Below are 23,833 nucleotides of genomic sequence, written 5' to 3'. Positions count from 1 at the left end.
AGCTCCATGAGCATCACCTCTTACTGGCAAGCGACATTGGTTCGCTTAAGGCGCATCATTGTTCTTACCAGGCATAGCTTAACTGTATTGTCCTAATGGTGATTCCTTTGTATTTCTGAGTGCGGGATCGAAACGTCGACATTTTAAGTAGCCATACAGTGATACCAATTTGTATTAAGTGCTGTATAGTCTACTCTGGTAAACACTTGCTAACACTGATCTAAAACGTGGCCAGCTTGCTCAGCTCTCTTCTGCCTGGAAACTCTCTTTTCCTTCTCTTTTTCATAAAACTATCCTTTTACTGTGTTTCCCTGTCCCGAGTCAAAACACAGGACTGTGCTCTTTATTTCTGAAATGTTATTGATGCACTAAATTCTTCTATTGCTATGATAATAAAATCTTTGCCCGGCTGGACTTGGATAAATATAGAGCAGCCTATTATGGTTTGTTTCGCTATTATTGTATATCCTTGAAACTGCTTTGGATCTTTGTTTTTCTCAAATTGACTTCAACCCTTGGTCCACAGCCACAGATAGGGTCCCCCTTGTTTTTTCTTAAGCATACTCAACAATGGCACTACACACAATTATGTCAATGCCTGCTCAGAAAACTGGGTCCTCAACCCTGGACCATCCCCTCTTCCCCAGTGCTCTCTTACCTTAAGACTAGGGGTCAGTTTAAAGGGGTGATGTTCGGGTTTTTCAATCTTCTGAGTCGCCACCTCTACTCTCAGCCACAATTGGCTAGCTTCAGAATGTCCTGGTAGGCTCGCCAGCATGTGGAGTAGGATGAGGAGTACTGCGTATAACTCTTGGAAACCCTGGAATGAGAAGTCCGGGAAGCACTGATGAAGTTCAGCCTATTTAAGATTCTTCAGGGCTGGCACTGGACCTCAGCACCTACTTCAGGTTGCAGGGTTGCTCCCTCACTTTGTCTGCTGGGGATGCACTCATGTGCCCTGTGATACAGTTCATATATTACTGGATTGTCCTGCTATTCATCCCTTCTGGTCAACAGTAGGGTCTGTGCTCCAAGAGTCCAAGGATTTGCCCTCGCCACTTCTAGACCCCCTAATTCTCCTCCATGACTTATCGGTCCTTTCCAAGCTGACCCACCATGATCGTCATCTGCTTGTCACTGCCCTTGTAGCTGCCAATATCTGTATACTACAACATTGGCATTCTCCACAACTACCATCACATATGAAATGGCACGCTGAAATGTACGAGACCGCATCCTATGAAAAGGTCACTTACAACTTAATGGATGAAGCAGATATTTTTCTTGTCACCTGGTCTCCCTTTCTGCAGGATGCCCCGCCCCCAATTCACCATAAATCTTGATTCTGTCTCGTCATAGTCACCGCACTCGTCCCACAGAATTACAATACTGAATGATCAATTTCCTGCCCTCTCTACCCTGCTTTGCAGTTTAGTTTAGTCTTATATTCCTTCGTTTTCCTCCTGTTCTTTTTCGTTTATTTTCTTCTCTCCATCTATGGCTTATTTTCTCACTCCTTTCCATTTTTTTCTCCCTTTCTCATATTTTAGTTACGTTTGGTATTGGTACATGTATCGCAGACAGCATTTGTATCTTACTATGAATTTATGCTGGGCTTGCAGATCATTGAATTTATGGATATTTCTTTTTATGTACTTAATTTATGGCAACAAAAAAAATGATAAACATAAAAAAATGGCCTCCAAACAGTAGTTTCTCTTAAGTACCTGTGAAGTGATAACAAGCTCTGTTTCTTTGTTTCCCTCCTTTCTATTAGTGTCTAGGTGTTAGGCTCCAGACAGCTCCCTTCCTGATTTGTACTCGAACAAAAGGAGAGCTGATGGCCCTTTAAATTCGCCCTTTATTTAGGTCCAGCTGGAAGTGAAAATAAAAAAGCCCCCTCTCCGCCTGGACATTACTGCTCTGAAAAAAAGCAGTCAACGTGCAGGCACTGCTGAATTGTGTCCGGTGTTAGCAAATTACACCAGGATAAATTCAGTATATATCACTGGGACCAGACGGATCCGGATCTGGCTCAATAACAACTGCCAGATTGGGATCCGAATGGCTCCCCTTTTATTCCAGCACTGTTGTGGTAACACCATCATGGTGGCAGCACCAAATGTTTTAGGCAGGAATTGCCCCAGCATAAAGCAGCAGCATTGCTATCAGCAGCAAATATAACATTGCTGTGGGTGTTAATATTGCATAGCTTCTTGCTGCTTGTATCATGCCCTTGTGACATTTGGCTTGGTAATTCCACTCTGATTAGATAAAGTGATACAGTCTTAGCAGGGATGCATTGCTATTGCTGTGAAATGTGGGAAGAGTCACAGAGCAGGTTGTGAATGCTCACAAACTCACAAGCTTGTGGGACTTTGCAAACTCGCCAGGCAAATCCACATCTTGATCTGCCACTCCCCACCCATTGCAGGGCATTTACTCTTCTGATTTGTACATAGTGGTGGCATATAATTACCCAGTAGTAAATCCATTTACACATGCTTATCCAGGGCTGAACTGGGAAGCCAAAGTAGCCCTAGAAAATGTTGTTGGGCCTGTGGCTGTACAGTGCATAGTCAGCAAGCGCAGCGAGCAATCCGTTAAGGATGGATGTTCCTTCCCAAGAAAATAAGGGGAAAAATGGTGCATTCTACAACACATTTTTCATTATACATTCAATTGTAGTAGCTTATAAGCATAGCAAATGATGAATTTACAGTGCAACAGGATGCACCAAACTTTGCTAAGGCTCTTCAGAGTTTCCCTCACTATCACCCTCCAACAGTGCCTCTCATCTCTCCATAGCCCCTCTCTGACAAGTAGTCTGTCTGTTTTATAGCACCTCTCATACCAGTGAAGGGTGTTGAAGCACTTTTACATCACATACAGCAACAATGAATCACATGTGTGTAAATCAGTGTATAGCAAATGTTACACAGGACAAAAGGGACTGCAAGGTGTAAGATTCACAGTGCATCCTTACTGGAAGGCATTTTTTTAAGAATGCTTAGTTTGGAGAAACACAAACTAAGGATTCAGACCATAACGCACTTCTGCAATAAATGGCAAAAAAAAATAAAAAATAGAAACAGAAACCCAGAGAATGCTAGGTGAATACAATTATAAACATAATGCATAATCTAGTCATTTTTGAAAATAGTCAATCATCCTAGGATAAAATCATTACATCGAGCAAGAAAAAATCATCCTAGAATATAGTCATTATATCTAGCAGGATGCATCCTTTTCCTCCTGTTGTTAACACTGAAATAATTTGTCTTACAAGCATAGTGCCTCTCAAAGGCTTTATCATTTGACTTACTGAAATTGTTCATGTTACTGACATCATACCGTACACAAGTATCACTGGTGGCATCATGCTTTACAAAAGCTGTATCCTTTGTTTCACCTAAATCACCCTTGTTGTTGGTGACATCATGTCTTACATGAACTTCTCCAGACCCTTTGTTCACTTTGACTACCCTTGCACAATTCCACCATTGTCCAGTGCTCATTTTGACAGCCCTGGAACTGTTGTCAACCTCCTCCTCTGAACAAGGAGTCTCGAACATCAATTTACCTTTCATAACTCTAGATTCTTGTAATTTCATTAGTACCCGATCACTATTCTCAAACGTTAAATGTTTGGTTCTTTTCAATTCATCCTACTTACACTTAATTTTCGCTCTGCTAAAAGTGAATTTTTCCCGAGCTTGACTCACAAGTTGGTCTAAGAGCAATTCATCAGCAGAATTTATAGTTTTGAGATTTGTGAACCATGCAGGCCATAAACAATCACATACATCTCTACTTCGCAATGCTTTAAATGCTGAAATTCCAGTGTGTCGTGTGTTGTGTTAAGAACTTCGTATAGTCCGCACAGCATCACTGACATCCACACCTTCTACCAAAGCTCCTCTGACACATTCAGTGATCATTCTGTTTGCCCTTTCTGCTTGACCATTACTTTGTGGATGGTAAAGACCACACCTCATGTGACTAATTCTTGCATCTGTCAAAAATGACATCATTTCCATGGACATAAACTGCACACCATTGTCAGATATGAGCTTGAAAGGAAATCCTTCTCTAGCAAACACATCAATGAGGAACTGAATAACAATTCTTGTGCTGGAATCCCATACAAATGTAACCTTCAACCATTTTGATAACCCATCAAACAAAACTATAGCAAAATATTGATTGGCAGAAAGCAGATAAAATGGGCCCAGAAAATCAATGTACACTCTCCCCAACACTCCTTTCGGGGCTCCAACCTCTCCCATCGGAGCTGTTTCACACTTACGTCCTTTGCCATTCTGTGCACACAGTACACATTTATTGACACACTCCTCAACATCTCTATACATACTTGGTCACCAATACGTTTCTCTAATTCTTTTTTTGTTGAGAATCATACCGAGATTGCCTTAATGGCAAGCATCAAGTAAATTGTTTCTCAACTCATGAGGTGGGATGAGTTTGTCACCTCTAAAAATGTAGCCTGTCTTCCACACTAATTTCTGACTGAACCATCTTATGAGGTTTCAAATCCACCAGAAGACTACTCTACCTCGGCCACCCTTTAACAGAATGTTCCATCACTCTTCTCAACACCATATCACCATCAACAGCTTTTCTACAAACCCTTCACTCACACTTTTCTCAATGCATGTATTCATTGAGGCAATAGCAATGAAGAGCAATGCAGGTCAGGCACACTTTCCCATACACATCCTTCAAAGTCAGACTTTATTCTGTTTGGACAAGATGGTTGCCAACGAAATCACATGCTGCACAAGCTTATGATGTGACGCTGTACTTTTCAAGGACGCAGGTTACAGTAACTGCCACACATTCGAATCATAAAGACTTATAACACTGCTGCCACCAAACATCCCTTAATCACCCCCTACCACCGCATTCAACAAATGTTTTGCACTGTAGTCATTCAACAAACCTGTCAGTTTGGTTGCATAAAACAAAACATCTTCAGCAACAGGGTACACCTGAGTTCTTGCTTCTTCTCGTCGCCACTTGTTAAGGCGATAACGTGGTGATAAAGGTGCAAAATAGTTTATTAAAATATTTCCTTAAAACAACAGGTGAGTGAGACACCTCCACCTCCATCTCCTGTGCCACTCTGTTTCTCACCACGCTCCGTTGCTCGAACCTGTATTCTAGAATCTCACCCCATAAACCTTGAATACAGAGTGGGACACAGAACGGCACAGGGATGATAACATCAGGGAATATAACACAAACCCTTTTTTAAGAACATTATATTATAACATGTTGGAAACAACAACTTTCTAATCTGTACCATGCAGTTTCCATGTAGCTCTTTAATGGCAGTTCATAGCTTATTGTGTTACAATTGTAATGTATGAACTGCACAATAACAAAAGGATCTCTTTGACAAAAGTAGTAAATCCACTGAGCTACAAGTAAAATACAGCTCTTTGATCTACAAGGTAAAAATTCTTTGCAGCAGGCATATATTAACCCTTTGTGCTACCTTAGCTGAGTCAAAACTGCCACTAGACAAAACTCTGATCTCTCCCCAGTAGCAAGATTACTCACCAGAGATTTCTTGACACTTGTATTGTTGCTTGTAAGCAGCTTGATGTGCAAAGAACTCTGCAATGGGTGCTTTTAACTGCCAATAATTGGTCTTTGATCTCTCTGTTCTCACCTTGAAGACCTATAGCTATATTTTAATACAGCACTATTCTCATTCTGCATGTATTTATTGGCAAAGAACCATGTGGTCAGCCATTCTCACTTGGTTAAAGTAAACTGTGAGATTAAAAGTGGTGTTTTCACTGCATTGAAGAGGCATCTGCTGCCCTTAGACAAGTTATATAAATGGGAGAGGGGCACGCAATAGCCAGGCGACTGACATCACAAATACTCTCTGAACTGGACATGACCGCACAAGAGAACGCCATCACTGCATCCTGCTTCCACATCCTGAAAGATGCTGAGGATAATCTTTAAATAGCTTCCAAGCAACACTAGAAAAACTAGTCACCAACAAGTTGGATTATGGGAACACCCTCTATGCCAGGATAACAAAGCAACTAACTAGAAGACTACAAACCATCCAGAATTTAGAAGCTAGACTCGTCTTCAACCTCTCACACAGAACTTACATCACACCACACCTCTGGGAACTCCCCTGACTTCCGGTACACAAACAAGCTCAATTCAAACCCCTCACACATACATTCTCAACTCATGCCCCACCTCCTTCCACAGACCACCCAGACACCTCCGCCAGGACTCCTACTCGCACAAATCCCAAACATGCACAGAACAGAACTAGGAGGACTGCCATTCTCTTACATCGCTCCTAAACCATGGCACGGCCTCCAACTCCACATCAAAGCCTCCTCCTTTCTGCTTGAATTCAACTAGGATTTAAAGACTTGGGGCCGTATGCATCAATGAAAATTCGCAATCGCAAAGGCCGAAATTTTCAGAATTTCGGCCTTTGCAAATGCAAATTCCCAAAATGATATGTATGAAGGAAATCCTGATGCAAAATAAGGAATTGCAAAATTTACGATTCCTTATTTTGCGATTGCATATAAGGAATCGCAAATTTTGCGATTCCTTAAATGCAATGTAAGAAGGCAAAACAAATTGCTAAATGGCCTTAAGGAATCGCAAATTACCACCAACTTCTAGTTGGTGGTAAGTTGTGAATTCCTTGAAAAATGCACATTTTTGCATTTTTCAAAGTGCCATGTGACGCACATACATGCCCTTAGGGCATGTATGTGCACCACATGTGCACCTATGCTTATTGCAGGGGTGCAACAGGGTGTCCTTTGGACACACCTGCACCCTTGAAATTATTCTCAATTTGCGATTAGCAAATTGCGAATCGCAAATTGAGAGAAAATTCCCATTCCTTCTTATGGGCCTCCTGGCATATAGAAATGATTGGGAAATTCAGCTAGATTCATCAAAGTCCCGATTTGCAAGTCCTTAATAGCGATTATTAAGGAATCGCTATTAAGGACTTGCAAATCAGGATTCATGTAGAAATTGCTAAATAAATAGCGATTTCTACAGCCTCCTTATTTGCGATTAGCAAATTGCTAATCGCAAATAAGGAATAACTCCCCATTCATTCCTATGGGCCTCAATATATATAAATAATAATAATAAATAGCGCTCCTAAATTGGGAATTCGCAATTTTTAAATGTTTCATGAATAGCATTTAAGGAGTCTCTAATAGAGATTCCTTAAATGCTATTCCTCGCAAATTTGCGAATTCTTTATTAGCGATTTTTGCATTTGGGATGATGAATCCCAAATGCAAAAATTGCACTCGCAAAGGGCCAAATTCTCAGAATCTGGCCCTTTTGCGAGCGCATTTCGCTTGATGAATCTAGCTGTAAGGCTTTTTCAGCCTGATTCATCACAGACCCGTTTTGCGAGTCTGTAATAGCGAATCATAAGGAATCGCTATTACAGACTCGCAGAACGGGACTCATGTAGGAATCGCAAAATAAAATGCGATTCCTACATATTCCTTATTTGCGATTAGCAAATTGCTAATCGCAAATAAGGAATAACTCCCTATTCATTCCTATGGGCCAAAAGGCCCATAGGAATGAATGGGGAGTATTCCTTATTTGCGATTAGCAATTAGCTAATCGCAAATAAGATAGCGATTTAAAGGGTGCCAGGGGTGTCCAAAGGACACCCTGTAGCACCCCTTAAATGCAAATTTCAGACAGGTGTTGCGCACACACATGTCCAAAGGACATGTGTGTGTGCAACATGCAACTTAGAAAAATGCTTTTAAAAGCATTTTTCTAAGTTTTCGCTATTTACCACGAGGTTTGACCTCGCGGTAAATAGCGGGCCGAAATTGCGAATTCGCAATTTTAAAATGGAGGATGAATTGCATTTAAGGAATCTCAAATAGAGATTCCTTAAATGTAATTCCTCGCAAATTTGCGAATTCGCTATTTCCGATTTTTGCATTTGGGATGATGAATCCCAAATGCAAAAATTGCGCTCGCAAAGGGCCAGATCTGAGAATCTGGCCCTTTGCGAGCACAATTCAGGTTGATGAATCAGGCTGTTTAACCCTTTCGCTGCGGCGGCTATTCCGCCGCAGTGCTAAGTGGGCGGGGCGGCCGCTCGGCGGCCGCATGCTGGTGACAGAACCGCTCCGTCACCAGCCGCGGTTGAGCTGTGCTGGTGACGGAGCGGTTCCGTCATGACCCGCCCCGCTCATTAAAACTGCTGCGCAGGCGCGAAATCAGCGCCGCGCAGGCGCGGCGGCCGGGCCATGACGGAACTGCTCCGTCATCAGCACAGCCCAACCGTAGCTGATGACAGAGCGGTTCCGTCATCAGCAGGGGAGGGGTTAAATAACGAGCCCACCATAGGCAGGACTAGGCTCACACACCTGCTCATTACCTGGATACCCCTGCAGTGATGATGCACTTTATATACACACACACACCACAACGTAACGCTCATTTTCTTCGTGTTGCTTTTCAATTAACAAACTAAGGCAGATAGTGGCGTCTTAAGTTGATTTCAATTCAAGGAGTTGGGTTAGATGACAGCAGAGTATAGGCCGGAAACCCCTGCAAGAGATCATGCTGTGCCACATTATGCGAGGGTCTCACATACAGCGCCGCATGCCTCAGTTGTGGCCCTTTCACGTTGACAGGAGCGAGTTCCACACAACACACTAGCTCAGAAATTCTGGATGATACATTTTTACAAAACACTGGGTGGAGGGTTCGAATTACACGCAATGACAGCTAAAGTTAATGGTTCCGTTTTGTTCTGCGTTTCACTTGATGGACAACAAGCCTTTGTGCGGCGGCCGAGTTGAGCAGTTTCATGGGTCAGAGAAGTCTTGTCCACCCACAATGTGCGCGTGTGGGACAGAAACAGTGGCAGTACAGAGGGCAGCGGTGGGGCTTCCGGCCAGGACATGGCGTCCGTGCTCCTTTAAAGACCCGAACGCTCCCGTGAATCGACTACCGAAGGCAGCAGTCTGCCAGAGGTTAAAAGCATCCGATTAAAAGGGCTCATGTGACTGGCAGCTCGTTCCAAGTTGGAGATTATCCCGTGAGCGCCGCTTTTCGCTCTGGAGTGTGCGAGATGGCGGGCGGCGGGCAGAGAACTGTCCTGGTCACGGGATGTTCCTCGGGCATCGGCCTCCGGATCGCTGTCCAGCTAGCCCAGGACCCCAACAAGCGCTACTGCGGTAAGAGCGAGTCGAGGTGGGAATCACACAGGCGCCTCTCGAAGCGTAGGAAACCCTTGTGGCCCGGCTTCCTTAGTGTGCAGAATGCCTTGGATGGAGGTGGGGATTTATATGGCGAATTATGTCAGTGGGATTTCTTTCCTACTTTCGATAGCGCAAAGTCTGCCATTGTTATGCCTCGAAGCACTGTCAGTTGTAATCGGGTCCCGCTTCAAGTGCTTGTGGGGGTTCCTTCGAAGTTATTTTTCAGGTGTGTTCTGGTCTGCCCTGCCTGCAGTGTTTCATAGTGAACTGGTTCTGTGTGGCGAGGCTTGGCTGGAAGGCTTTTACCCATTCCGGGTAGCAAGTAACACGCTGGATTTTAAGCAACAAGAGATATTCGTTAGTCATCAACTTATTGTGTTGCTGCCTAAAGCCCTGGACACAATGGGGGTGGAATAGATGACATGAAGTGTTTACTCGACTCGGTAAACACCTCAACACGTGATCAGGTGCTTACTCGCAGCAGTCTAGCAAGGTTGTCATGGGCCCTCGTGAAAGGAAGGGACACGGGCACCTATCCATTGCTTAGAAAATTGAAGAATTTGGGTGCACTGAGTTCGTAACATCACTGGGCCATGGTGTGACTGCACCTGCTGCACTATTGATTGGTATTCTCTTTTTACTTGGTTAGGTCAGTAGTATCTCCTGTTTCAGGTTCGGACTAGTTAAAGGGTCATAGCATTGAATTCCTCTTGTCAGATTCGCATGACGTGCCGACATTGGCCAGGCAAAAAGTGCGATGGAGTTGAGTTTTCGCACCCAATAATTTTCCAGATGGAGTCAATTCTGATTTGCTGGGAATTCCCATCCTAGGATAAACAGAAGTTTGCATCTGGGTCAGATTTTGTCTTCCCGCTTGCTATCTCGTGTCTTACACTCATGATTGAATCAGGTTCGACGTGTGTTCTTTGTCTTTTTTTTATTGAGCTGCCCTGGTCCTGTGCCTGTGTTGTGGAGTGAATAGTTGTACCACGAAATTTCTGTTTTGGTGTGTTATTTGTGTGGCGTCACACAGCGCCCAGAGCAGCAAGTTGTAATGTGATGAATGGTCCGCTATGGGACCTATCCATGTGTGCGCTGTTTGATGTGTGTGATATTTTCTGGAAAATGTAATTACGAGACTCAGGACCTGCTTTAGAGCTTGGCGGACAGGGTTAATCCATCAAAAACGTGACGGATCTCCTGTGTGCCTTATTACACGTGCATTCTATCCTAGGGCACATGTAATAAGGTGGACGGAGTCACCCATCTGCCAAATTCTAAATTCGGTATTACACAGATATTAATTATACTTTGCTGGTTTGTGGCATTTTAGTGGCTACAGTTTTTGGATTTATATACTTTGGAAGAAGAGTCCACACCTGCCTCCTATTCTTTCTCCAGTGGGTCCCTCTTCTCCCTTAGAACCCTATTTCTCTTTACACCCCCTTTAATTTACTTCAATTTTGCTTTTTCTAGAAATAGGAGTAAGAACAAGTCTACGCCACTTTCAGCGCCATTGAGTCTTATTCACTTATTGGTTCCAGGGATTGGAAAAAAATGTTACACATACAGCAATCACTTATTTAAAGGTTAATTGCAGTTAGGGAAAGGAAGTAAGTAGACCCTCAACTTCAGGAACACCTTCATTTTTAAAGACAGCCACTAGATGTACATGCTTTGCTTCCCCTAAACCCACTTTACACCCCCAGCTGGCATCAGTGCGGCCCTCGGTCACACCACAAACCAAACTTGGTGCGCCTGGGAAAATGTTTGTGAGTACCCATGGTCTAACCTATGCATCACACAAAAACACTGTTGTGGTGCAAGTATACGTATCGAACAATATTACAACTACAGCAAAATACGATGAACTAAATAATACCAAACTTGGTATGAAGCAGAAGTTTACTCCAAATAGGCCCTCTTTGCGGTTTGCTGTAATTACATTCAGTCAGTTTTTGAGATATGTGTCTTACAAAAAGGTGTTGGATGGGCTTCCAAAAGTTAATCATTAAGGAACTTTTCTTTATCTTGTCTGTTAATTAAAAAACTGTCCTCAGATACCAGTGGAAGCGGGAGGATATTTCCCGGTTGGCCAATGTGTTAATCATGCATCCTTGGAGAATCAAAGGATCTGGGCAATATTATTAGCTCACTGCAACGAATAATTGTTTTTGCTGAAAATGCCAGTCACCAAAGCCTACACCCTGGAAAACAAGGGATGTGAGGGAGCAGGGGGAGCATCCCCTAACCATCAGGATGAAGGGCGAGGATGGGGTCGCTGAAGAAGAGATTGTGCCCCAATTTTTTCCTCACAGGATTTATAGACCAGGGTCATTGAATCCATCAACGTGCATTTTAATCCACAAATGTTTTAATAAAATTATTTTTTGTGTAGAAGGTTGAAGAAAAACAAAAATTAATCACACTGAAACTATGCTTGGCCAAAGACTGCTGGCAGTGATCAATGCAGGTCTTGGGGCTGGCAAAGGTGGTGGCTCATGGGGTGGGCTCAGTACCTGCTGTTCACGTCTGAAGGTTGTAGGCAGGTGGTTCTATGAGGTGGGGACTGGATAATATAAGGACTGGTGCATTGTTCAGTGATAGGCCTGGTACTGCACCAATAGTCTGCCGACCACTCAGAAAAAAAGAATTGAAAACAACTAGGCATTTACAAAGGCCCTGCAACTGCATTGTGATCATGCGAAGTGGGGTATGGCTGCAAGTAGGGTTGGCCACAAAAGAGACAGGGCACAAAGCCAAGCTTCAGGCCAGGCCTTTTGGTCAAATTTAGACAGTGGGGATTACAAGAAAACCAGCACACACAGCGTTTAGGTCTGTGCTTTGTCTGCTCTGGGAACAGGGCTTGGCGTGAAATAATCCTCTGCACTAGGTCCTGTACCTCTGCATCAGCTGTGCAAAGCCTTTATCCATGGACCCTGTTCATAGAGCCTGGCTACAGTGCTCATTGTGCATGGTCTTGTCATGAATATTTTCACTGCACTTTTTGTGTTGTTTCAACCAGTAGCGACTGCAACCGTTCGGGAGTGGTAGGGCTGGGTGTGGGGGGGGGGAGGGGTGGAGGGGGTGGATTGAGGGGTTGGGGGTTGGGGGGCTGAAAGGAAATGAAGAAGAGAAAAAAAAGAGCACTTACCTCGGCCTGCGACCGTCACCTCTCCTCCATCCTCTTCTACCTGTCTTCGCCAGCAGCAGGACGCAACAGGAAGCATCCGGCTCCCAGGCTCCCCATAGCCAATCATAACACTGCAATGCAGTGTTGTGATTGGTCTGAGTGCCCACCCATGGCGCTCAGAGGGGGACTGGGAGGCTTTGCATGTTCCTCACCAGGCTGTGTAAATCAATCCTAGTGGGGAAGATGCAATGGACTGTTTGGCTGGCCCGAGAGGGCTTGGCAAGCTGTCATGTGCACTTAAGGAGTGCAAACCACTCCTCTCCCTGTGCTGTCCAGCCCCACCCCACAAGCCACTGACTCAATAGGAAAACTACAATGATCATAACGATACGTTCTTATCATTGTATTTTCCCTTTTGAGTCAGTGGGTGACTCTCCCTCACCTTAGCGTAGGAGCCACCACAGGTTTTAACTTTTCTTCAGGATTTGGAAAAAAAGGATATCATATTCTTCCCAAAAATGTAACAACTACTCTCAAATGTGCAGCCCTATGAGACTGAAATAGAATCGAAAACCTCATGAGAAAAATGGGGAGTTTATTTAACTTTTGGTCGACAGTAGCTGCCCTTCTCGGACCCCTCCCCCCATTACGCCGTAGGGTTAAGGGGTCCTTATATTATGCCCTGAGGACTTTAACCCCCTCCCCTCCCCTTTCAGAGTGCAGACTTTGTGGCTTGGTATCCTACTTTTATGTTAGCCCCAGTTTTTGGAGAGCAACACACAGTATGTCCCCTGAGCCCCATAATAAAGCAACCTTTTGAGTAGGGAGAAAGACAGCTAGCTGGTCCCCTCCACTATGAGTTAGGGCCTAGTAGAAAGGGAGTGTTAGGAGTCAAACAAACCAATCAGAGAATTTCTAATCTGAAGGCACTATACTTAGAGCCCCATCCCGTACCACTAAAGCAGTATGCATACAGTCATTGGTATTTTATTACATGACTATTTATTGTACATTATTCATCTATAAGCAATTTGCATTAGAATGAATCTACATATTAGAAACAGATCAGTAATTACTATACAAATCGGGGAAAGGTTAAATATGCCCCAATCATATCTCCTCACACATCCCTGTTCTAGCACGGTAAGGTAAGTTCTAGATGAAATGCCAAGTCATGTAATGCCTCCTCTGGTACCTTATTGTGCCTATATGCCTAAAGCCGGAAGTTTATGATTCATCCTTTCCAGCAGCTGACCTGTGTGTCCAATCCCGTCCCTGCACCAATACCATATACACCTCACTTAAGCATGTAAATGTACATGTATTTATATAGCGCAAATCACCGACCCGGTATCTAAGCGCTTGCTTAGGGAACCCGTCCTGGTATTCCCCTGTGAGATAACCCCGGCAGGGTATCCACAAGGTGAAAGCCAGGCATCCCGCCGCGAGGGGCCGTAGTGGAGATTAAGCAAGCTATTGCCCAGAGTCGCAGAGTGTGGACCAGTGAGTCGAGTAGGCACCGGAGCGAGAATTATCGAGTCCGTGGAATTTTTGAGCCCAAGACCCGCCGAGGCGGGGAATTGAACCCTCGTCCAGGGCCGATCTCAGCTTCCGGGTCTGCCGCCTCTAACCCCTGAGCCACACTTCTCAACTGATGGCATAGAATAGAGCGAGGAGGAGCCGGCTCATGCTCGGCTGCTGCATCATTGTACAGAGTATTAAACAGTTTGTCTTGTTTTAAAAAGTGTCCGAGAAGAAGAGACCTAATGGTTGGGTTGAAGTTCAGTACCTGCCCAAAAAGATACAACTTCCCTGGTTTCACTAGTGCTTCAGCTAGGTCCGAACTTTTTTCATTAGTGCAAGCAGTGTATATCTGGGGTGCCAATATAGATTCAGGGTGGGATTATCCATCCCAGATTAGCAGGATGTGAAGGAAAATGAAACTCAGGGCCAGATGTACGACCATTGATGTATGCGACTCACAATTGCGAGTCGCAATTTGTAAGTCGCAAACATCAATGTACAACAGTGTCAGAGACATTGTTTGCAATTCCCAATGGGGTCACACATTGCATGCCTCATGCATATTAATGAGGCTGTCACAATTTGCAACCCCATTGGGAATGGCTGGCCCTCCTAGGGATGGTGGCCTGCTGGGGTCAGCAGACCACCGTGTCTGAGACTGCTTTGTCAACAAAACAGTTTTTTTTAATGCAGCCCGTTTTCCTAAAAGGAAAGCGGGATGTATTAAAAAAAAAAAAAAAGATTTTGTTTCATTTTTTAAGGGTATTGCCTGCTCTTAAAATGTTTCAGTGCATCCATTCAGGGTCCCCTGAGGACCTCTTCCCATGTGTAAACAGTTTACCACCCTCTTGAAGAGGGTGGTAAACCGGAGTGTTTTGCGACCCCAAATGCAGTTGCAAAACATTCTTACATAGGGTTCAGAGTCACTATTAGGAAGGGACGCCCTTGGTACTCCCCTTCCTAATAGTGAGTCTCTAACCCTATTTTGCAAGTCTCTATTACATTAGCGACTCACAACATGGGGTCGGTACATTGTGCTACCGTTTTTTGTGGTTGCAAAAGGGCAAAATGCTCCTCTGTGACCACAAAAAAACGGTCGTACATCTGGCCCTCAGTTACTTAATGAGTATCCTGAAAATGTGTCATGAATCCGGGCCTCTTGACATGCTCTAGGCACCTCTGATCTATACTCAAGATCAAGCATCATCATCGGACTTTGGGAAGTTCCAATCAGTTACGGCGTCAACAGAGCCCAATCTATATGTAGGTGCAAATCAGCAACCACCCTGCCATGAACCCCAGTAGGCCGTATGAACTGTCATGGGTTGGCCTCATGTTTCCCTTGTTCATTCAGAAGGTGCATAATAGCTTCTCTTACCATGTCAATGTTTTCAATAGGATAACATAAGATTGCCATATTAACAGTGACTCCTGTTGACTTTCATCACACATTGGAAATGCTTTTTCCCCTCTGGTTTAATTTTTCTCTAAACCTTTTGTTACAAACACCTAATGCATCTGTCATGTTTATTATCGTGGTCTTGCTCCTATATTCGGCATCATTTTTCGTTTTTCATTTTATTGAATAAGACCTGAACTCTGCCCATGCTACCTAACAGCGAGATAAAGATATTTGAAGTAAAACTTTAGCTTGCCTATGTGGAGTTTTCCTGGTAAAGGTGTTGTGGGGGTTTATTCTAAGAACCCTTAACTCATTTACCATCTAAGCGCTGGATCTTAATCTTTTCTAGCATTTGAAGAGAAGGCCTTACAAAATGGAAGTTCAGAGGGGGCTCTGAAAGGCATGACAAATGTCACCCAAGACACAGAAGAAGTGATAAACAGTTTCATAAATTAAATTAGAGCTAGATCCTGAAAGTGCCTGTATTACTTTTTATTGAATGTACTGGTTCAGAGTGGCTATAAAGGAATGAGCATTATCATCTTCTGAAAACAGTGGTATAATGCAAGTATGGCACAGAATCCTTGATTAGTAAAACTATATCAGAAAGAGATTGAATCTAGTCATTTGTAAACTGCAATATAAAGATAGATAGATGGATAGATAGATAGATAGATAGATAGATAGATAGATAGATAGATAGATAGATAGATAGATAGATAGATAGATAGATAGATAGATAGATAGATAGATAGATAGATAGAGAGGTAGGGAGGTAGAGAGGTAGGGAGGTAGGTAGGTAGGTAGATAGAAATGCCGCTTATCTTCTAAAGACCAGCCTCATTAGAAACTAGAAAAAACAAATTGAAGGAAGGTGTGGGGACGATCAACCCTGGCTTCAGGCAATGCCCACCTCCAAATGGCCTTTCCCCCCCTTTGGCACGCAATTAAATGCCCACTATATACCTGGAGTATTATTAAAAGAAATAGAATGGGTGTGGATGTCCCATCCAGGCATAGGGATGTGATTCTACCCCATAAAGGTCTCACCCGTCTGTCTTGCACTTGGGCAAATAGAATTATTTCATCTCAAGCTGCCGCCTTGGGGTGCATAAAGCCCACTAAATGCCAGGGGGGATAATGAAAAAAAGTTGGGTGGAGGCAGCCATCCTGGCATCAGATCATGTCCGCACCCCAACATAACCCCAGTAGTCTTTCTGAACTCGTCCACCGAGGGGTCAGGGGACATAGGCGCACTAGTTACTAGGGGGAAAAAAAAGGGAGGAACGGGTGTGGCTTTCCCTCACAAATGTGGTAATATTGTTATTTGAATAAGTGCATGATTCTTGGGTGGCAGAAGCTTTGCTCCTGCTGTCCATTCCCATATTCTGCATTTTTTGCTCTTCGCTTTCATTTCTTTATTCTGCTTTGCTCATGGTGACCGTCTCTTTATTCTGCTTTTTTTCAGATTTTTTTCCTCTTGATTTCATCTCTTTATTCTGCTTTTTCTCCAGTTTCTCCTAGTTTTCTCTTGCTTTTTTACTGTTGCTTCAATTTCCCCTCCTGCTCCGACCGCTTCTACCTGTTTTCCTGCTTCCCACCTTGCCCCGCCAACCACCTACCAGCACCCCTTCCTCCTCTCAGAACCTACTAAATGGAGACTGCAGCACGGCTGTCAGTGATTAATTTGTAATAAAATATGTGCCAGGGCTCTCGGCAGGAGGCCGCTGTAGCTTTAAGCAATCATTGGCCCTGCTGCCAACAACAATACTTATACAACTACTAACCATAACACTCCTACAAGTGTGATAGTTCAGACTATTCCGACCCCAAATCTATAAGAATGGCTTGTGCAGCAGGAAGGAATAATTTTTAATGTATATTGAAGTAATACACAGCTGCTGTTCTGCTCATCTCTAAATTACACAGACATTGCCACCAAGGTGACAGACTGTCATAAGTTCTGGTATTCAAAATTAAGTGCTTGTGCTGAGCACCTGAAACCACCGGGTAAAGTTTAGCACTGGCGGATGCACAGCGGGCACGCCAAAGGCAATCTTATCTACGCTCGTCTGTGCCTGTACTAAGCAGAGCACAAGGTATCTATCTATCTATCTATCTATCTATCTATCTATCTATCTATCTATCTATCTATCTATCTATCTATCTATCTATCTATCTATCTATCTATCTATCTATCTATCTATCTATCTATCTATCTATCTATCTTTCTATTGCGGTTTACAAATGACTAGATTCAATCTCTGACTGATATAGTTTTAATAATACGTTCTTCTGCACCAGCACGCCCACGGTCATGTCGCACAGCACGACGCTGACCTCTCACCACGCCACACCAGCAGTGACCCACTGACTCCAATGCCTACTCCTCAGCACGCGCTCAATTGGTAAAACTCTTCACTGAGTTATATGACCTCTTCACCACCCTTGCACCCGACATCGGCTTCCTAACCGAGACCTGACATCACCACAGTGACTCCCAATGGGTACAAAATCACTCACCAGGACACACCAACAAGCCACGAGGAGGATTAGCCATCATTCGCAAAGTGTTCATACAGTGCATCGCCACCACCGAAAATTCCACCACCTCCTTCGAATACCTCAACTTCAACCTCTACACCATTGACAAGATAACCATCAGAGGTGCCCTTGCATACAAACCGCTGGGTCAACGTTCCAGTTCCTGCAACACCATCACAGACTTCATTGCGCCCCTCGACATGGAGTCCAAGAACTATATTTTCCTTAGCTACCTTAACTTCCACCTTGACGACCCCTATGACTGCATGATCAGCCTCAGACTGAACCATGTCGTCTGTGACCCCACACACACCACTGGACACATGCTGGACCCCATTTTCACCTTGAGCAACCACATCAAATACAGCCATGTCTCAGAACTCACATGGGCTGACCACTCCATCGTTCACTTCAGCATCTCCAGCAGCCCACGCACTACCTCCCACAAGATGGCCAACGCACCCACCACAGCTGGAGAAAATCCCCAGAGACCCACTGGACGGATGCCCTCAACAGCTCTAACTCAACCTCCACCACCAAGGTGAAACAGGGAATTAAGAACTTAAATGCCTAGATCACCAACTGAGCCATCAGCATCTACTCCATCAAGAACAATAAATACAGAAGATTTTCCAAAAAGGCCAGCTGGTACATTCAAGAACTCAGAGCAGCAAAATGTGACAGCAAACAGCTGGAGAGGAAATAGCACACCAGCAAGGACACCTCTGGCAGGGCTGCCTTCAAGACTTTGCTCAACCTCTACCATTGCCTGCTGAGGGCAACAAAGAAGACAGGCCACACCACACGCATTGAAAGCAGCACCGAAAAAGCACAGAGCTTTTCAACATCATTAAGGAGTTCTCCAACCCGGCTGCCAGCTAAAACAACATCACACCCTCACAAGACAACTTTACCGACATCTTCCAAAATCGCAATCATATGTAGAAACTTCAAAGCCCAACCTACACCCACGTACTCCATCAACCAATATGCCTTCATCCAAACCTACACTAACCATGGATTAACCTCCTGGAACCAACTCTCCATCCATGACACCACCTCAATCATGAAATCTATCCACTCAGGAGCTCCCACAGACCCCTGCCGGCACAAATCTTTAACCTAGGAAACCAAAGGATTGGCCAGCAACTCAACACCCTGTTCAACACCTAGATCACAACTGCAACATTTCCTAATGTCTGGAAACATGCTAAAGTCCGACAACTACTCAAAAAAACCTCCACCAACCCCAGCAAATCTAAAACCTACCAGCCAATTTCCTTGCTCACATTCCCAGCCAAGTTACTGTAAAAGATCTTCAACGGGCAACTCCCAACACACCTTGAGCAGAGCCAGCTACACATCGCCTTTCAATATGGGGACCACAGCAATCACAGCACTGGGAAAGCCCTGATCGCCGTCACCAATGACATCTTAACCCTCATGGACCATGGAGAAACAGTGGCTCTAGTGCTCGTCAACCCCTCTGCTGCCTTGGACACCATATCCCACAACATGCTGATCAAAAGACTCCACCACATCAACATCGAAGGGGATGCACTCAGATAGATCACCTTCTTCCTTACTGGTAGGACACATAGGGTCTGCGTACCACCTTTCAATTCCGAACCCAGGGATATTGTCTGTGGAGTCCCCACGGCTCATTCCTCAGCCCTACTGTAGCAAGGTGGTAATATTATGTGGCATTCCAGAAAGGCTATCCCCAGTGTCTGCAACATGGGTACACTAGGTTGCCTGTTGAGGTATCAAAGAAAAGAGCTCTGCCAACTGGCTGAGGACTTGCCTGCAGTCAGTCTGCTGCTGTACATTGAACGTGTCAGACTGGACTACACTCTCCACTATACCATCTTGTGGGTTGGTTGATGGCAAGTCAGGGAGAGGTTCACTTTCCTTCTCCTGTCCTGCATCAGTGACCATCAACATAGTCATGTCAGCCCTGTCTTGGTGTGGCTTTGGGCAGATTATATGGAGTACTCTGTGAAGACTCATGGAAGGGCCTAAGTCTCCCAAGTAGGTAACTTCCCCCGTTTCTCCAAAATGAGATAGGGCCCAGCCACATGCTCTAACGCCCACAGGCTCCAACACCCACACCAGCAATCCTGGCTGGTACTCAACCAGTGCTGACTTTTAGTCATACTAATATTTGACAAGTTCCTGACTGGCCTGTAAATTCCTGTTTGCTTCCTTCATGTACTCTGCCATGCGTTAGTATAGTCCTAGCACATAATTCACTATGTCCTGTTTGAGTTTCAGAGGCTTCTCCCATCCTTCCCTCACTAGATTAAAGGACCCTTTACAGGGTGGCTAAAAAGAAGATATAAGGGGCTAAAGCCAACCCCCTTCTGAAAAACCTCTCTGTATGTAAACAAGAGGCATGGTAATATAGCATCTAATCTCCTTCTGAGATGCTCTGGGAGTACCATGATTATGCCCTTAATGTTCTTGTTGAATCTCTCTAACAATCCATTAGTCTGGGGGTGATAGGAGGTAGTGAATTTGTAACTCACTCCACATTCATCCCACATAGGTTTTAGGTATGCAGACATGAAGTTTGTCCCTCTATCACTGACCACCTTCTTAGAAAACCCAACCCTGGTGAACATGCCAAGGAGGGCCTTTGCCACTGAAGGAGCATTGCAGTCCTGAGGGGAATTGCCTCAGGATACCTAGTGGCATGGCCCACTACCACTAGAATAAATCTGTTTCCAGATGAGGAAGGGGTGTCAAAGGGACTAACCATGTTGATCCCTACCCTCTTAAAGGGAGTCCCAACCACTGGTAGTGCAAGTAAGGGAGACTTTGATTGTCAACCTGTCTTGCCACTGGCCTGACTGGTTGCACAGGAGCAACAGAGCACCTTTTGCTTTCTCAGACATCTGGGCCCAATAAGAATGGGCAACCAACCTGTCCCAGATCTTTGTTTGTCCCAGATGTCCAACAAGGGGGATGTCATGGGCTAAAGTTAAGATGAACTCTCTGTATACCTGGGGGACCACCACTCTCCTCGATGCCCCTGGTTTGGGGTCCCTGGCCTCAGTATACAGGAGCTCATCCTCACACTTAACCCTGTGGGTGCCACTGTTATCTCATTCTTCTTGCCTGGCAGCTTCCTGCCTCAGGCCCTCCACGAGTAGGGCATCTCTTTTGTTCTAGGCAAAGGTCCTCTCTGGAGGGTCCCTCTGCATCAAGAAGCTCTGCCAGGTCAGGCCCAAGCACCTCAGCTGTAGTTCCCTCCATAGGCATCAATCAGGTCATCTCCCTGAGGAGACTTCTTCCCCTGATCCTCTGACCTCTTAGAAGCTGTGTCACCAGTCTTCTTGCCCATCCTCTTGTTTTTGAAGTTTTAGGCCATAGTTTTAGTCACCTATTCTTCTTGACTCCCCTGACGTGCAGCCTGTGTCCTAGTTGTCACACACACACACCAACTCAGAGAGACTTAGCATTTGTGCATGCCCCCTCTTCTCTGCATCTGACCATGCTGAAGTCTCCAGATGATGGACTAACAGACACTGTACTGATATGGCAGGAGACACAACCCCCTTCTTCACACCAGTAACTCCTCCCCACTCTAGATTTACTAAAGACATTGGATGAAGCCCTGTCTCATTATTAGTTTTGACAATTTTGTGACTGATAACAGGGATCATTTGGTATGGGGAAACCAGTTGAGCCTCCACCATAGTGACACTGGCACCTGTATCCCTCAGAGGCTCTACTTCAATCCCATTGAATCTTGTCTTTGTCTGTACCTTTCCAATCTCCAGAGTACACTTCCACTCCCATTCCAACACTAACTATCCCCTTGTACTAGCCACCAGTGAGGGAGTTCTTGGTATATATTGCATCACCCTTCTTGTGCCCTGGCTGATTACAGTCGTAGCACATCCAAGCCGTCTTGGGATCCCAATTTTTACCTTGATACCCCTTTCCTTTGGATTGGGAATAGTCTCGGGGCCCACCCTCCTGAGAAGTTTTTTGGGGACCTTTAAGGACCCTTGCCACCTCCTTCCCCTGTTCAGAAGTCTGTGCTCCTCTCTTGGAGTCCCCTCCACCGTAGGACTTTTTTCTGGGATACCCTGGATCTGACACATTTGCCTGCTTTCCTCCCCAGGTCGCTGGGAGAGGACAGTTCAGAGTCTACTAGATGCTGTTGCAATAGCTCTGTGGTACAATTAGTCAGGATCTGATCTTTCATCAACAGATTATGCAGCCCTTCATAAGTTTTTACCCTATTACCTTTTACCCATCCCTCTAGTTTCTTTATTGAGGAGTCAAAAGCAAAAGGAACACATTATGGATGGAATGCTGAACAATGCAAACATTCACCGCCAATCACAAAGATCTGGGTTTAATCCATCATTCTTTTGCTCACCACACCATCCCAGTTATGACCCAGTCATATGCGAATCAGACTTGACCCTGCTCCTCATGGGAACAGTCCAGCCCGGACTGCCAAGCCAGTTTCTCCCTGGACCAGAAACCCCTGGACCAGAAACCCCGAAACTGGTCCCAGGATGCTTGTTTCCAGTCCAGAGAAGATCTGGCTTGGCTGTTCGGGCTGGACTGTTCGTTCCCATGGGTAGCAGGGTCAAGACTGATTTGCATGTGTCTGGGTTTAAACTGGAATGGCATGGGGAGCAATACAATGATGGATTAAGGCCCATATCTCCATACTGGGGTAAATGTTTGACATTGTTCAGCATTTTGTCCATCAGTTGTTCTTTTTGCATTTAACTGAGGAGTCAATAATGTCTACCCACCTTTGTTTTTGGCCTTTTTGGGTCTCTTTAAACTTGACTCTGTACTCCTCTGTGGTTAGTCCAAACCCTCCTATGAGGGTCTCTTTCATGTGCTGATAGGACGAAGCCACTTTCTCATTCAGGGTCAGAAGTCTTTGTCTGCCCTTCACTGAGAATAACTCCCAAAGTAGAGAACCCCAGTGTTGGTGACCTATTCTCCTTATTTTGCAAGTTCTGTCAAACCGGCAAACCATTTATCAACGTTTTCTCCTTTACTGTACTAAGGGACAATCCCTCTGGGGATCCAAGGGTCAAAAGACTCCTTTATTACCTTATTTATATTACTGCCACCGTCTTTGGGAACTAGGCCCAGCTTAACCCTTTTTATCTCAAAGGCTTGTCTCCTCTCCTCTAGTTCAAGCTTTCTCTCCTCCAGAGAGATTTGGTCAAGCTTGTCTTTGAGGTGTCCTAACACTCTACTAGTAGAAGGGGTATTCAAATTACTTCTACCACTTTCTGATGGTGAGGGGGGTCTGGGGAAGGGTGCAGAGCTTTGGTCTTCACCTTCTTTCCCATTGTTAATTTGGGCTAGGAGGTCATCCTCATCCTCCATCTCAACCTCAAAGGCATGACACTCCTTATCATTCTCTTCCTCATAGACACTGAACGCCCTCTTGAGATCCTCTTTCTTGGCAATAGCTCTAAAGCAAATACTTCTAAATCTGCACAGTGCTCTCTGATCGTTCATCATGAGAGTGAAGAAAATGAGCATATCATGATTCTGTCCATCCTCCATTGTGCTTATGTTATCTAGGAAGTTGGGATCTTATCAAAAATTACTTATAACGTTTAAAACGCTTTCATCCTAACTTTCTACATTATTGAAACTCGAACTTGAGCTAGTGGAATGGGGGTGTTCACAGGGCCCTAAAAACTCCAATGAAACTTTGTTTTAGAAAATCTACCAAAAACCTTCTAAAGACATTTTGAGGATTTCTTTGTACACAAAAATATATACTTAATGTCAAGTGGTACTGCAAAACACAAGGCCCAGATCCCAAAGCTGAAACACCAATGCAGCAAGGTAGTAATATTATATACTAAGGCTGGAAGGACTTACCATGTCATACTGGCATGATAACCAAAAGTGGTCCTCAGATCAACCACCCAGACAATCTACTGAACTGCCTCC

At 44.6% G+C, this 23,833-nt stretch overlaps 1 protein-coding gene across 1 annotated transcript in view; it reads left to right on the top strand.

Moving 5' to 3' along the window:
- The first annotated feature begins 8,930 nt into the window (after positions 1 to 8,930).
- Positions 8,931 to 23,833, top strand: part of RDH8 (retinol dehydrogenase 8) — a 219,441-nt gene continuing 204,538 nt past the window's right edge. Inside the window, exon 1 of the mRNA XM_086959032.1 lies at positions 8,931 to 9,254. Within this exon, the coding sequence (XP_086815158.1) occupies positions 9,149 to 9,254 (106 nt within the window). The 5' untranslated portion in view covers positions 8,931 to 9,148. The remainder of the gene's footprint in view (positions 9,255 to 23,833) is intronic.

This window comes from Lissotriton vulgaris, chromosome 1_1 (genome assembly GCF_964263255.1).
Source record: "Lissotriton vulgaris chromosome 1_1, aLisVul1.2, whole genome shotgun sequence".
NCBI lineage: Eukaryota > Metazoa > Chordata > Amphibia > Caudata > Salamandridae > Lissotriton > Lissotriton vulgaris.
The sequence above is the reverse complement of the archived record's forward strand: the minus strand, read 5'-3'. Positions and strand labels throughout refer to the sequence as shown.